General features: G+C 41.0%; 1 protein-coding gene across 11 annotated transcripts in view; it reads right to left on the bottom strand.

The window, feature by feature from the left end:
- syngap1b (synaptic Ras GTPase activating protein 1b) overlaps positions 1-12,268 on the bottom strand; it is a 189,856-nt gene that overhangs the window by 30,442 nt on the left and 147,146 nt on the right. For all 11 annotated transcript variants that reach the window (XM_076890232.1, XM_076890234.1, XM_076890240.1 and 8 more), the window contains 8 exons: positions 8,946-9,099; positions 8,506-8,604; positions 5,632-5,871; positions 3,738-4,073; positions 3,515-3,659; positions 1,257-1,401; positions 865-1,101; positions 197-398 (listed from right to left, as the gene is read on the bottom strand). In XM_076890232.1, the coding sequence (XP_076746347.1) occupies positions 197-398; positions 865-1,101; positions 1,257-1,401; positions 3,515-3,659; positions 3,738-4,073; positions 5,632-5,871; positions 8,506-8,604; positions 8,946-9,099 (1,558 nt within the window). The remainder of the gene's footprint in view (positions 1-196; positions 399-864; positions 1,102-1,256; positions 1,402-3,514; positions 3,660-3,737; positions 4,074-5,631; positions 5,872-8,505; positions 8,605-8,945; positions 9,100-12,268) is intronic.

Genomic DNA, 12,268 nt, shown 5'->3' with positions numbered 1-12,268 from the left:
TTTCCAGTTCCAGAGCAGCATGATTAGGAATGCAGCAGTATTATTACATATGAAACGACTACTTTGATGACTATAGTAGGTTAAATTCAGGATACTGTAGCGATAAATAACCCACTGTGGATTTTTTTGACTTATCATTTGATTTTTACCAGTATGGTTGCAGTTTATAACAACAGATATGATGCTTTGTGTTTACCTTGCTGAGTTGAGCCATGACCTCCCAGAGGAGACTGTGCAGTATAGACAGCTCCCTGCCCAGGTCGATGTAGCCCTCAAAAGCGCCTGCATTGCTGACACTGTCCAGGTTGGAGATCTCGTAGAGGAACTGCTGCATGGAGCCCCACTCCATTTCTAAAAACTCATTCATGAAACACATGTACTCCTCTTTGCTTCCAAACCTGCAGGTGGGAACAAACAGAACAGGGCGGGGAGGACATATGTGTGTGACAGGGAAAGTGGTAGAAAAAGAACTGAAAAATATTTTAGCAGGGAAATTAACTCATTCACTGCCAGCCATTGGCAGTGAATGAGTTAAACCCATTGACTCATTCACTACAATTGACGGCTATAGACGTCAATGGCAGTGAATGAGTTAAATTGTAGCTACACTCATAATCTTTGATTTAATAATAGTTTTTTCAAATAAATGTCATTAATTTCAACTGTTTTTGTATTAAAGCTCAAATCTTTAATAGTTTTGGGCACTGTAAAGAAGAAATATCAAACAATTAAACGCATAAATTCATTTATTTATTTGTTTTTGTCATTGATGGTCAGCTTTTTTCCTTCCCTAAATACATGGATTAAAAAAACAGAATTATTTTCATAAAGTTAAATATATGAATGAAATGAAATAAAACTGACTTGGAGAAGTTAGCCAGGTTTTGCACTACTTTAGCGATGAGGGTGAGTGTGCGTGATGTCTGCTCATCTGGATACTCCTGGGTGAGGTTGAAAAGCGATGGCGACATGATAGCAGGACACAGGAAGCGCAGGAAAAGAGAACCGCTGATGAGGCGGTCAGCGATGTCTTCTCGACCCCTCTCAGCACAGCGCACTCGCCAGGAGGCAAAGACTTCCTTCAGCTCTCGAGGGAACACACTATAAAGCGACATAAAAGGTTTCAGGACAAACTAGGTACATTTAGATATTCCACCGAGAAGCTGTTTAAAAGCCTCATCTATCTTTATTATAGCGAAGAGAAATAAACACAGTCTAGTAAAGGAGTTGCTTTTTTTGCATTATTAACTACTCACCAATGGGAATTAACAATCTTGCAGAGTGCCAATTCACAGCACATTCGAAGATTGGCTTGGTGGTCTGGTAATACAGAGGGTGGTATTCTCATGGGGTCAACTTCACAATTTTCTTCTGACTCATACAAGGCCCTTATGAACTCCCCTGCAAGAGACATTTCATTAGCAACAAGTTTCAGTGTTATTAATAAAGAAAACAACATCCACAACAAGATTAATATGAAAGAAATCAATTATGAGACAACAAACCGAGCATTGCCACACTGCCACACTATGCTGTTTAAGTAGTCGTAGGTGAGGAGCTGTCTTATTGGCCAACAGCAAATTACAACAGTAGTTACTTTTAGCTCAAAGTATTTTCATACCAATATAGCATATAGAAAACAATTCTCAGAAATGGACTGCTGAGCAGAATTCACTGCACTGTATTATTGTGTATTATTATTACGAGCACTTAGCACTTACTGGAAATCTCTGGAGAAACTGTCTGTCCCTTTACACTCCTATGCACTACCTTTATGAACACCAAAGCATTAAATGCACTCAGTGTTAGAAAATTAAGAGAAAACTTTACTGAGAAACAACTGAGAAACTGTTTGTCACGGTACTGGGCCATGAGGCCCAGGGTTTAAGTTCTAATGCATTTTTTGTATCCACATGTGTAGTTTAACACATCTAGTTGTTTTCTAGTTTGCAGTTTAGTCCTTGGTTTCTTAGTCCCTTTTGTCATCTCTCCCTGGTCCGTGTGTCTACCTGTCATGTTTCATGTCTCTTGTTAGGTTAAGTTGATGTTCTATCTCCATGTCTCTGTGTTTCCTGTTTTATTTTGAAAGAGTATGGGGTTCTTTGTTCGTTGTAGTTACTGTTACTCTCCCCTGTATTGTCATTATGTTTCCTTCTAGTCAGCTGTGTTCTCATGTGTCTCCACTTCCCCTGATCACCTCATGTGTGTATTTAAGTCCTCAGTCTTCCTTTGTTCGTCGCCGCGTCGTCTGTTCTACTTCCCCCATGTTACACCAGGTTTCAGGACTCTGTGCTGGCCATGTCCATGTTGCTTACGTGAATATGTTTCATAGTTCTTTGTTGTTCCAGCACAGAGTCCTGTTCATAGTTGTCTCCGTCATGTGCATCATTGTCACCCTGTCTTAGCCTTCCCTGCTGTCTGAGTTAAGTGTCAGTTCTTAGTTTTCCCAGTTCAGTTTCTAGTTTAGTTTTGCCTCAGTGTTTTCTGTTGTTTGCCACGTTAATCAGCCCAAATAAAGGCTCGCTTTTCGTTTCAAGTTCGGTACTGTCTCCTCGTCTGTGTCTGCACCTGGAACCTCACACTCCCACATACGGTCCGCCCACCGCAGACCGTGACACTGTTTATGTTATCCTATATATCATTGTTTACTTGGAGTTAGCTTACCTTTATTTAACTTTTATTTTATGCTGTTTTTTTACCCACCTTTTTAAATTTGATAAAGTTTAAGTTTAATTAGGGCTTAAAGTTATGAAATATTAGATGGACTGTGTTATTTATTGTATTAATTGCCCATTTAAGGTGTCTGTAGCATTATTGAATGAAATGATAGTATTTTATTTGTATGTTACTTATTATTATTTCAAAGTACATCCTGATAATGAAGCCAGCTGGTGTACACTGATCACTTTATTCCACCCTCTTATCTAAATATGATCACTTTTAGCCTGTTAAAAACCAAATGGCCACTGCCATGAAGCTCAAGTTGTCCATAAGACACTGAAGTCTTCATGTTCATCCTACAATCCAGAATAATGATGGCTGAATACAATTATGTTAAATAAGTTCTCGATTTCATATGAACTCAAGCAAACATTCATTAATGAAACCAGGCTAACGATAACAACATATCGAGCTCGTTGCTTCCTCTCAGGAAGTCGTATTTCTCGCCTTTTGAGGAGAGCTGCTTCTTGATCTCACAGACTTGTGCTGAGCTCGGATAATCACATAATTCAATATATCATCAAACTCCACACAGCAGTGCAAAAAAGACACAAGTTTGAGTACCACGAAAAAGTTGAAAATAATAAAATTCCCCACACCCAACCAAACTATCTTCTGCATGCAAAAACACTAAGGCATGCTGAGAGAAAGTTGGGTCTCTTAAGTAGGATTTTCCCCCCCCTTTAATTAAAAGTTTGGCTATTTCCCAACTTTCAAAAGTTGATCTGCTGAATTTTAAATTGGTTTGAACACAGGAGCGACTAAGTCAAACACTGCAAACGCTCCGACTCACCTATAGCATCCTTGAGGTACTTATGTCCAATCAGTTTGAGGTACTCTTCTATGGCTTTGGTGGCCAGAGTGTTCTCTCTGAAGATAAGGTGTTCTCGGTCGATGAATCTGTCTACCTCACACATTGCCATGTCCGATAGAAAATCCTGGAGAAAAGGGGAACCGAGTTACTATTTTCCTCCTAAAATAGTGTTTGTCAAGTAGAGGACTCAGTGATCTCATACCTTAGCTTTCCCTGTGCTCTGAAGTATATGCACCAGAGCACAGGCCACTTCCTCTTTGCTCTTGACACTCAGCACAGGCTCCAGCACAGCACACAGGGTGCGGTAGTTATTAGTGACATACTCTGCAAACTCCTTATACAGCTCCATGGGCAGGATGTTCATGGTCTGAAAGCGGGATTTGAGGCGTAGAGATGCATTGATGATCTTCCCTCCTCCGACACCAGCTCCCTTGGTGAGAACGCTGGGCTGGATGACCGGGTACCACTGCTCCACAAACTGACGTCCAGTGATGCTTGAGATGGGGATGCTTACGAGTCCTAAGTATGTGCTCTTTTCCTTAGACGTGAAAAGCAAAAACAAACATTAGCTGTGGTAAAGAAACATTGTTTCTTTCAGTTCTGCATAGAAATATTTTAGAAAACTAATCTGAAAGTCGGAAATGTCAAAAAAAAGTTCATTTTAAGCTTCAGCAATGAATTAATTATGAGCAGCAGGACTAACGCTGGATCCCCGGAGTGCTGTTTGAAGCTAGAGCTTTACTGTGGCAGCGTTACTCTTGTACTGAGCTGAAAATGAGAATGACTGGTTTTGTGACTCAGTATTAAGTCACTTACTTCTTAAGTGCTAATGTTACACCTCACAGTATTACTCATGCATTTGCTTTATCTTTTAAATTGAAGTGTTTTCACTTTTAGTAAGAATCTACCCTGTCACCACAGGTGATTACCTCTTTACCTGTGGTATACCCCAAGGTTCAGTTTTAGGTCCTGCTATATTTTCTATCATATGCTTCTACCAGCTCTTAGTACTGTGCAGCAGATACACAGATATACCTTGCTGGAGACCTCTTGACCCTAAAAGCATAGTTGCTTTTTCAGTTTCACCTCTGTAGCACTGACTGCTCCATAAATAACATGACATCTCAGTCCTACAAACCTTCCATTGTAAAGCCCACTAACAGACATTTGGAAATACCATTTGATTCAGCTTTGACGCACACATCGAGAGCAGCTGTTCAGATCTGTCTGCATCTCAAAAATAAAACCAATGCTCTCACACAATTCATGCATTTATTTTCTCATGGCTGGACTACTTCATCTCCCTCTTTTGGGGCATACATGAAAAGTCACTCTGCCCTGAAACTAGCTCAGAAAGTTCCCTACTGGTTACACGGTCCTGGCTTCTCTCCACTGGCTTCTTGTGCATTTTGCAACTGATTTTAAGAATTTACTGATCACAATTAAAGCACATCTGCGGCCGCAAGCTATGCAGCAAAACAGTTGGCCCAATTTGAACTAGTTCATAGCCTTAGATCCTCAGGTAGGTCCTTCAAGCTGTTCCAAAGTCGAGGCTGAAATCTAAAGGCGACTGTCGGGATTCTTTGACTTTAGAACAACCTGGCTGAGTAAGTACGGCTCAGACAATCAGGGAAATCCTTTAAATTGTGTCCTACAACACTGGCTTGCAGATTTCACTTTATGCGATCTATTTTATTTATATTTTTAGTATTATTTATCCTTTGTTTTGTTTGTTTGTTGTTGTTTTTTTTGCCTCACTTGTCTTATTTGGTATCTTTTCAGGACTTTTATTCTTTTATTAGTATCTATATTGACATTTTGCATTTGCATTTCTGTTTCCTGTTTTGTCTTGTTGCTGTTATAACTATTGCATTTAGTTTATCCTGATTTTGCTTTGCTTTGTTATTAATGATGTTATATAAATAAAGCTAGTATAATTAATGTTGTTGATGTAGATGTGATAATAAGAAAATAAAAAAATAAGTCGATAAAATTCAACTTTAGGATATTTCAATTGTATTCGTTTCAACAACTTTAAGTTAATATAAATGACTCATTTTCAGACCTTTATGCTACCCTACAGTTCTCTGTGTCACCTTGCGTCTCTTCTTGTCTGTCTCCTTGTATAGATGAAGGCGTAGGTTGCGGACAGCTGGCAGGTTGTTGAATTCAAAGTGCTCGCCCCAGAAAACGGTGTCGGTGCGGGGCTTGCTGGTGGTGCGTGCATACAGCATGTCGTCCAAACATAGTTCGCAGTAGTATCGTTTCTTTGCTGGAAGCTCGCGGGCCTCTATGATCCACAGTTTGAGCACATTGTCCACCCTCCGGCTGTTGTCCTGTGTGGAGAGAAAGTCAGGTCAAGCAAGGCCAAGCATGTCTGATAAAACATTTAAAAGCTTTACAAAGACAAGATGATACAATGCAGGAGGAAACATGACAGACGGCAAAGAAAAAAAGACGTGGAAGCAGAGAGAGTGTGTGCAAATAAAAGGCGACAGCAGGTCAGCCTGCAGGAGAAAAGAGTAAATGACAGGAAATAAATGTCTGGTGACATGGCGGTTTGGCTACTATGATAGTGGGTTGTACTTGATAAATTGCTCTCAACTCTCATCTTGGATACAGAGACAGAAAACAGCATGAGAAACACACAAGAGAAAGAGAACAGAAAATAATGAAGAATGATTCTTTTTATGGATAAAACAAAGTAATCCCCTTAGACATAGAAAAAACACAAATGACACAATACACATGTGCTGCAAACACAATGGACTAAAAATGCTCCTATGGACTGCTACATTCCCTAATCATGATCACAAAGCCCAGCTATATTTGACATCCCCCATGGGAGGAGAGAGTGCTCTGTTGATTACAGAATGTTTCAGTAACTGGGAGTCATTTCAATTGGGCTCAAATGCCACTGTTGATGGCCCCCCTGTTTGCTTCAGACTATTTAAGTCCTAATTTAGACGGCCAAATACGTGAGCATCATCAAGATCAACAGCTCTAACGTCTCCATTTGTATGCTCTTTGATAACCAGCGCCAAACACAAGGCATAATTAATTCCAGACCTCTGAGTTTGAATGTGCTGGGCATCTGGTGGCTCAGTTTGCTAGTGCACATACAGTGCAGCAGAGCCAGCATGCGCTCAAGTCCTCCACCTTGATATTATGTTACACATTCCCTTTTGCCAGTATATTTCAATTGTATTACCAAAAGACTAGTGGAATGTTAAATTAAGGTGTAATAAATACTTTTTTCCTGAAAACCGAGCAATCACGGGCAAAAAAAGGAATTAAAAGACTCTAGAAAATTACAAAGAATAATGATAATCCTTCTCTCTGCAGTTAGTCTTATCGCTTATGGTGCATCTGGTCTGAGAAGAAGAGTGCGTGTTGTTTTGGGGGAGTAGGAGGAGAGATTTTGGAGAAAGCGCCTGTTTGGAGTCCTTGGAGCTCCGTGACTCATCCAGGACCCCTGCGGCCGCAGCATCTGGACGAGGCGTTCAACTCTGGTGATGTTTCATCTCAGTCTCGCTTAATAACCCTTTAGTCTCTGGTTGCCATCTAAGCTGCGTATCTCACATGTCTGCTCACTTTTAACAACACTGAGGGGAAAAATTTAGGGAGAGTTTTACTTTACGATGGAATTTGGATTAAAATTAGGATATTAATTATATATGGAGCGAGCATGAAGGGCGATAAGTCTTTTTTAAGATGTGAAGACGCAAATAACATTATAGTACCTTAAAGCGACACTGGAAACGACTTTCCATATGAAAATACACCATCTTGTAGTGTTTAAAAAATACAAGTATATCATCTGCAAAAACTGGTGTCAGATACAAGCACATGGAAAATGAACCTCATGTTAAAACAACATCATGCATTTAATTAAATTGCTTGATTTAACCTCATAAATGTGTCTGTTGTCCTGTCTTCCTCCTTTACAGACGGCTGCTCCTCCCTGAGCCTAGTTCTGCTGGACGTTTCTTCCTTTTAAAGGGACGTTTTTCATTCCCACTGTTGCCAAGTGCTTGCTCATAGGGGGTCATTTGATTGTTGGGGGGTTTTACCTTACAATATAGAGTGCCTTGTTGTTGTGATTTGACACTATATAAATAAAAGTTAAATTGAATTTTTCAGGTTCACAAAATAAATGATTATTAGCATAATCAGTCCTGTAGTGGTTAATGCATGTTTTGAGATCAGGAGGAGATAGATAAAGTGCAGCATCCACAGTAAAATATGAGGCCCCATCCATTGTAGCAACTAAGCATGACCAGTGCCCCGAAAACTGACTTTTACTAGCAAGTCTGCCTGCACTGCTTATATTTTCCAAAGGAAAATAAAGGCAGACAACGTTCTCCATAGGTGCAATAATGATATAGTCTTAATCAAATATTAATTTGGGAAAGTTGCCTGTCTTACTTATGATAATTTTATGATTAGACAATCCGATTTCAGGTCCAACAAGTGGGGTTTGCTCTGACAACAAGTCTGGACCACTTGAGAAAAACTACCCATAGATTTTTACTGCCACAAATTGTCTTGTGGTTCTTGCATGAGGCCCATTGTCTGTAGAGAGCAACAATAAAAGACCTAGACTCACGAGTGTTAAATCTTTTACTTCCCTATCAAAGTATCACAGACATGCTGTGCAGGTAAACATCAACCCGCTGTGTTCAATTTACTTATCACATTACCTGATTTGTGGTTTTTCAAAACAGCATTTTGGGTCCTCCCACCATCGACATTACCTTGTGCAGCTTTAATATTTTGCTTGTAGAAGCCACTAAATTGTTCAACACAGACACACACAGACACGAGGATGGAGTTCACACAGAGAAATGAAGCGGTGCGCTCTTATTGAAAACACACAACAACGGGAGACGGGGAGGAGAGAGAGAGACACACAGACAGAGGGATCATCCTTTTTTCTTCCTCTACCGCATCCCTTTCTCTCCCCTCACCTTGTTGGGCTTGACAGCTCTCTGCAGGTTCTCGATCCATTTGTCTCTCTCTGCAGCTGAGCGACACGCAAAGCACTTGGTTCCCGATGCCGTAGTCACCTGAGGTTAGCCAATGGTAAATTCAACAACCACAGCCATTAGTCACTATGGAGACTGCAACTAAAGCGCCAAAATAATGACTTGTATTCACTCTCAACCTCTGTCATGTTCCACTAATGAACAGGTGATGGAAAAGCTGAGAGGACTTAGGCTCATTTAAATGTCCTTATTTTCATTTTCACATTTAAAAAGAAAAGAAAAAAAGCAATCCTATTTGCATTGCACATCACTTTCACTTGTCAGGGTGGAAACAACAGTTTTAGTGTCATTTACTGCTCTGTACACTCTGTGGTTGTGTGCGAGTGTGCCGTGGGCTCTCCGCTGAGCAGCTCAGTTCTCACCTCAAAGCAGTACTCCTGTCCCAGGATGCTCGAGTGCACAGGTTTGATGATAGCGTCCTCGTCCAGAGTGAGGTCCAGGGCCTCAGCGGCACTGCTGGGAGAAAGCAGGGACTCATGGGAGTGGGACTCTTTGAAGCTCTGCATCAAACGGGTCCTGGGAGAGCGAGAGTCGTGAGAGTGAGGAGAGTGAGGAGGCTCTTTTATTAAAGGTCGCTTAGACTTCAGTATTCAAGAAACTACAGGTGATTTCTTCTTGTATGCTAATTCTCCAAATGTGTTGCTTCACATTTTCATCTTTATCTTGCATACTGAAAAACAGCCAAACGAGTGCTGCACAACATACTGATAATTTTGGTAATAAGCAGCTTATCAACACATTCATCCATTCTCTTAATCATTTATCAGGGTCACAGGGGGACTGGGGCTTATCCCAGCTGTGATTGGACGAGAGATGGCGCACACCATGTACAGGTCATCAGCCTGTTGCAGGGCTATGACACAGAGACAGACAATCATTCACGCTCATCTGTGGCCAATTTAGAATCACAAATTAACCTAACACGTCCTTGGTATGTGGAAGGAAATCAGGGTACCCCAAAAGAAGCCATGCAAACATGAAAACTCCACACAGAAAGGTCTCCTTTTCTGTGGTCCTGGCTAGCTGGGGTCCTCCTGTGTGGAGTTTGCATTGTCTCCCTGTACCTGGGTGGGTTCTCTCTAAACCTCCTCCCATATATATGTTTGCCAGGTTACTGATAGGCTGGTTAGATAACTGAGTACCCAAAGCATTTTTGTACAACTTGCCTCATTCTCCCATTCATACATTACTTATTCTATGTAAGTGCTTCCTGTCTAACATTCATATTCTGATGGATGCATCAGAGACTGGAGCAGACAGGGATTAGTAGGGGACCTGCTCTACCTTCTGAGCGAGCCCATTTGTGTGCTAGCCCTGTGACAGGTATGTACCCCACCTCTGCCCCACTAATAGCTGGGACAGGCACCAGCCCCACCCAACTGCTTATCAGCAGATCATTTACAAATATATATCAAATATATATCATCATGCTATGGTTTACATATACAGGTGGCCACTTTAACATTTTCTTACACAGCATAATTATAAGAATAGGATATTTTTTGATACGCCTCTCAACACTGATCTACTGTGGCACCTACACATAACAGCTAACCTAGCAAAAAAACAACAATTTTAAATTATTTATTTAGGCACTTTGTTACTATCAGCCTGTCTCAAAAGGACATAATCGGTTCCCAAGAGTTGGCAGTTTGTCTTGTAATCGGAAGGTTGCCGGTTCGAGCCCCGGCTCGGACAGTCTCTGTCATCGTGTCCTTGGGCAAGACACTTCACCTGTTGCCTAATGGTGGTGGTCAGAGGGCCCGGTGGCGCCAGTGTCCGACAGCCTCGCCTCTGTCAGTGCGCCCCAGGGCAGCTGTGGCTACAATGTAGCTGCCATCACCAGTGTGTGAATGACTGAATGTAGTGTAAAGCCATACAAATACAGGCCATTTACCATTTCTTTAGTTGAGCCTCTAAAAGATGCCAACACAGTTTGACAGGAATAAAACTGTATTTTTGCACCAAAAAGGTAATAATTTAAAAGCTTGCGTATTTCAGCAAGATATAAGGGGTGACTCAAGACTTTTGCAACTACACACGACCAAGTTTAAATGTCTATATCTGATTTAAGAAGCTGTGGTAAAATGCAGCACACACAGTATTAACACGGTTTTCTTTACAGCTGCATTTATGGCATTTATCCGAAACATTTTAAATAACCAATTAAACAATTCTTAATAAATCATTAATCCTGACACACCTGTGCTCACAGCCCACACTAACAAGCAAAGGAGGTCTGTGCTAAAGCCCATTCATCATCACCTACTCCCACCCACACACACATGTAGAGAAGCAGGTAAAATCATAGACCAACTCAGGAAACAGCCACACAGCCACTGAAACAAACACACGATGGCACAGTGAGTCTAACCAGATAGCCAGGACAGATGGTCAGGTGTGATGAAGCCCTTCAGAGAAGAAAGGGGGACGGTAGATTAGGAAAAAGGAAAGATAGAAAAGAAGCTGTATATCCTGCGCTCTGTGTCCGGTTCTTGGCTTCTCCCCTGTTTGGGCTCAAACTGTTTTTGTCTATGTTCAATCATAACGTTCCACAACAGAGCAGTGATTGCATGTACGGGACTGAGGGGGAGAGAAACATAGAGAGTGAGGGAGAGATAAAAATAGACCCAAAGGAATGAGTCAGATTGAGGGTACCATAGAAGAGACGAGAGAAAGAGTGGGGGAGGTCAGGAGAGGATGTGAGAGAAGGAAAGACTGAGAGAGAAAGGGCTGAGGCCTCAGGGATGGAGGGAGAAGACCTCTCAGTGGAAATCATGCTGATTATGTAAACAGTGGATCCTTTGGAGAGGAAGAAAGTGAGAGTATGGATTAGAGGAATGAAAGAGAAAGGGAAAGGAGGAAGCGCAAGGGTCGGGATGGATGAAGGGATTGAGATGAGAGGAGGAGTGATGGAGGTAAAAAGGAGGTCTATGCAAGGTCTCAGTGGACAGACATAAAAGACGAAACACACACACACACATGCATGCAGACACCTTGCAAATAGTCAGTGCATCACAATGGATGAACTACACACCTGGAAAAAAAAACTCAGGGATTAAAGACTAGGAACAAGGATACTGACATTGGGAAGGTGAGCTGAGCTTTGCTGTAGTGATCTAAAAGAGAACAAACCTGACAACAACCACTTTGCAAAGAAAAGCAACTGAACTGAAGCCACTTTTCAATTTCAAATACTAATTAAGCTCAAGACCCATTTCACTGAATTTGCTGCTTTTGTCTTTTATTAAACTGAAACAAAATGATTGTTGATCAATAAGGTTAGACAAACACTGGCAAAATACAAACTGAAGGCTAATAGTCAAACTGGGTTGTTTGACTCATAATTACTTATTAGCAATAAAACTTAAGCCTAAGCAACGGCTCTCTTCTTTCTTCCAGGTAAGCCTCCCATTTCTATGAAACAACATTTAATATGTATTTATTGGTTTATTTTTCTAATTCTTAAGAGCAGGAAGGCAAGTATTCTAAAGAGAAGTGCTTCTTTACAGACATTATATAGACATACACTAGATGCTTCATTGATTACTGCTATTTAAAGATGCATCAGCATATTGCAACTGCCATATTTTTTACTGGGTCTTCTAATGTGTGTAACTCTATGCACTTGCCAATTAAATATAGTCATAACTCAGTGAAGTTTGCACAGATATTCTGTGGATTT

This window comes from Maylandia zebra, linkage group LG11, assembly GCF_041146795.1.
Source record: "Maylandia zebra isolate NMK-2024a linkage group LG11, Mzebra_GT3a, whole genome shotgun sequence".
In the NCBI taxonomy this organism is placed as follows: domain Eukaryota; kingdom Metazoa; phylum Chordata; class Actinopteri; order Cichliformes; family Cichlidae; genus Maylandia; species Maylandia zebra.
Note: the sequence above shows the minus strand (reverse complement) of the source record. Positions and strands in the feature narration are given on the sequence as shown.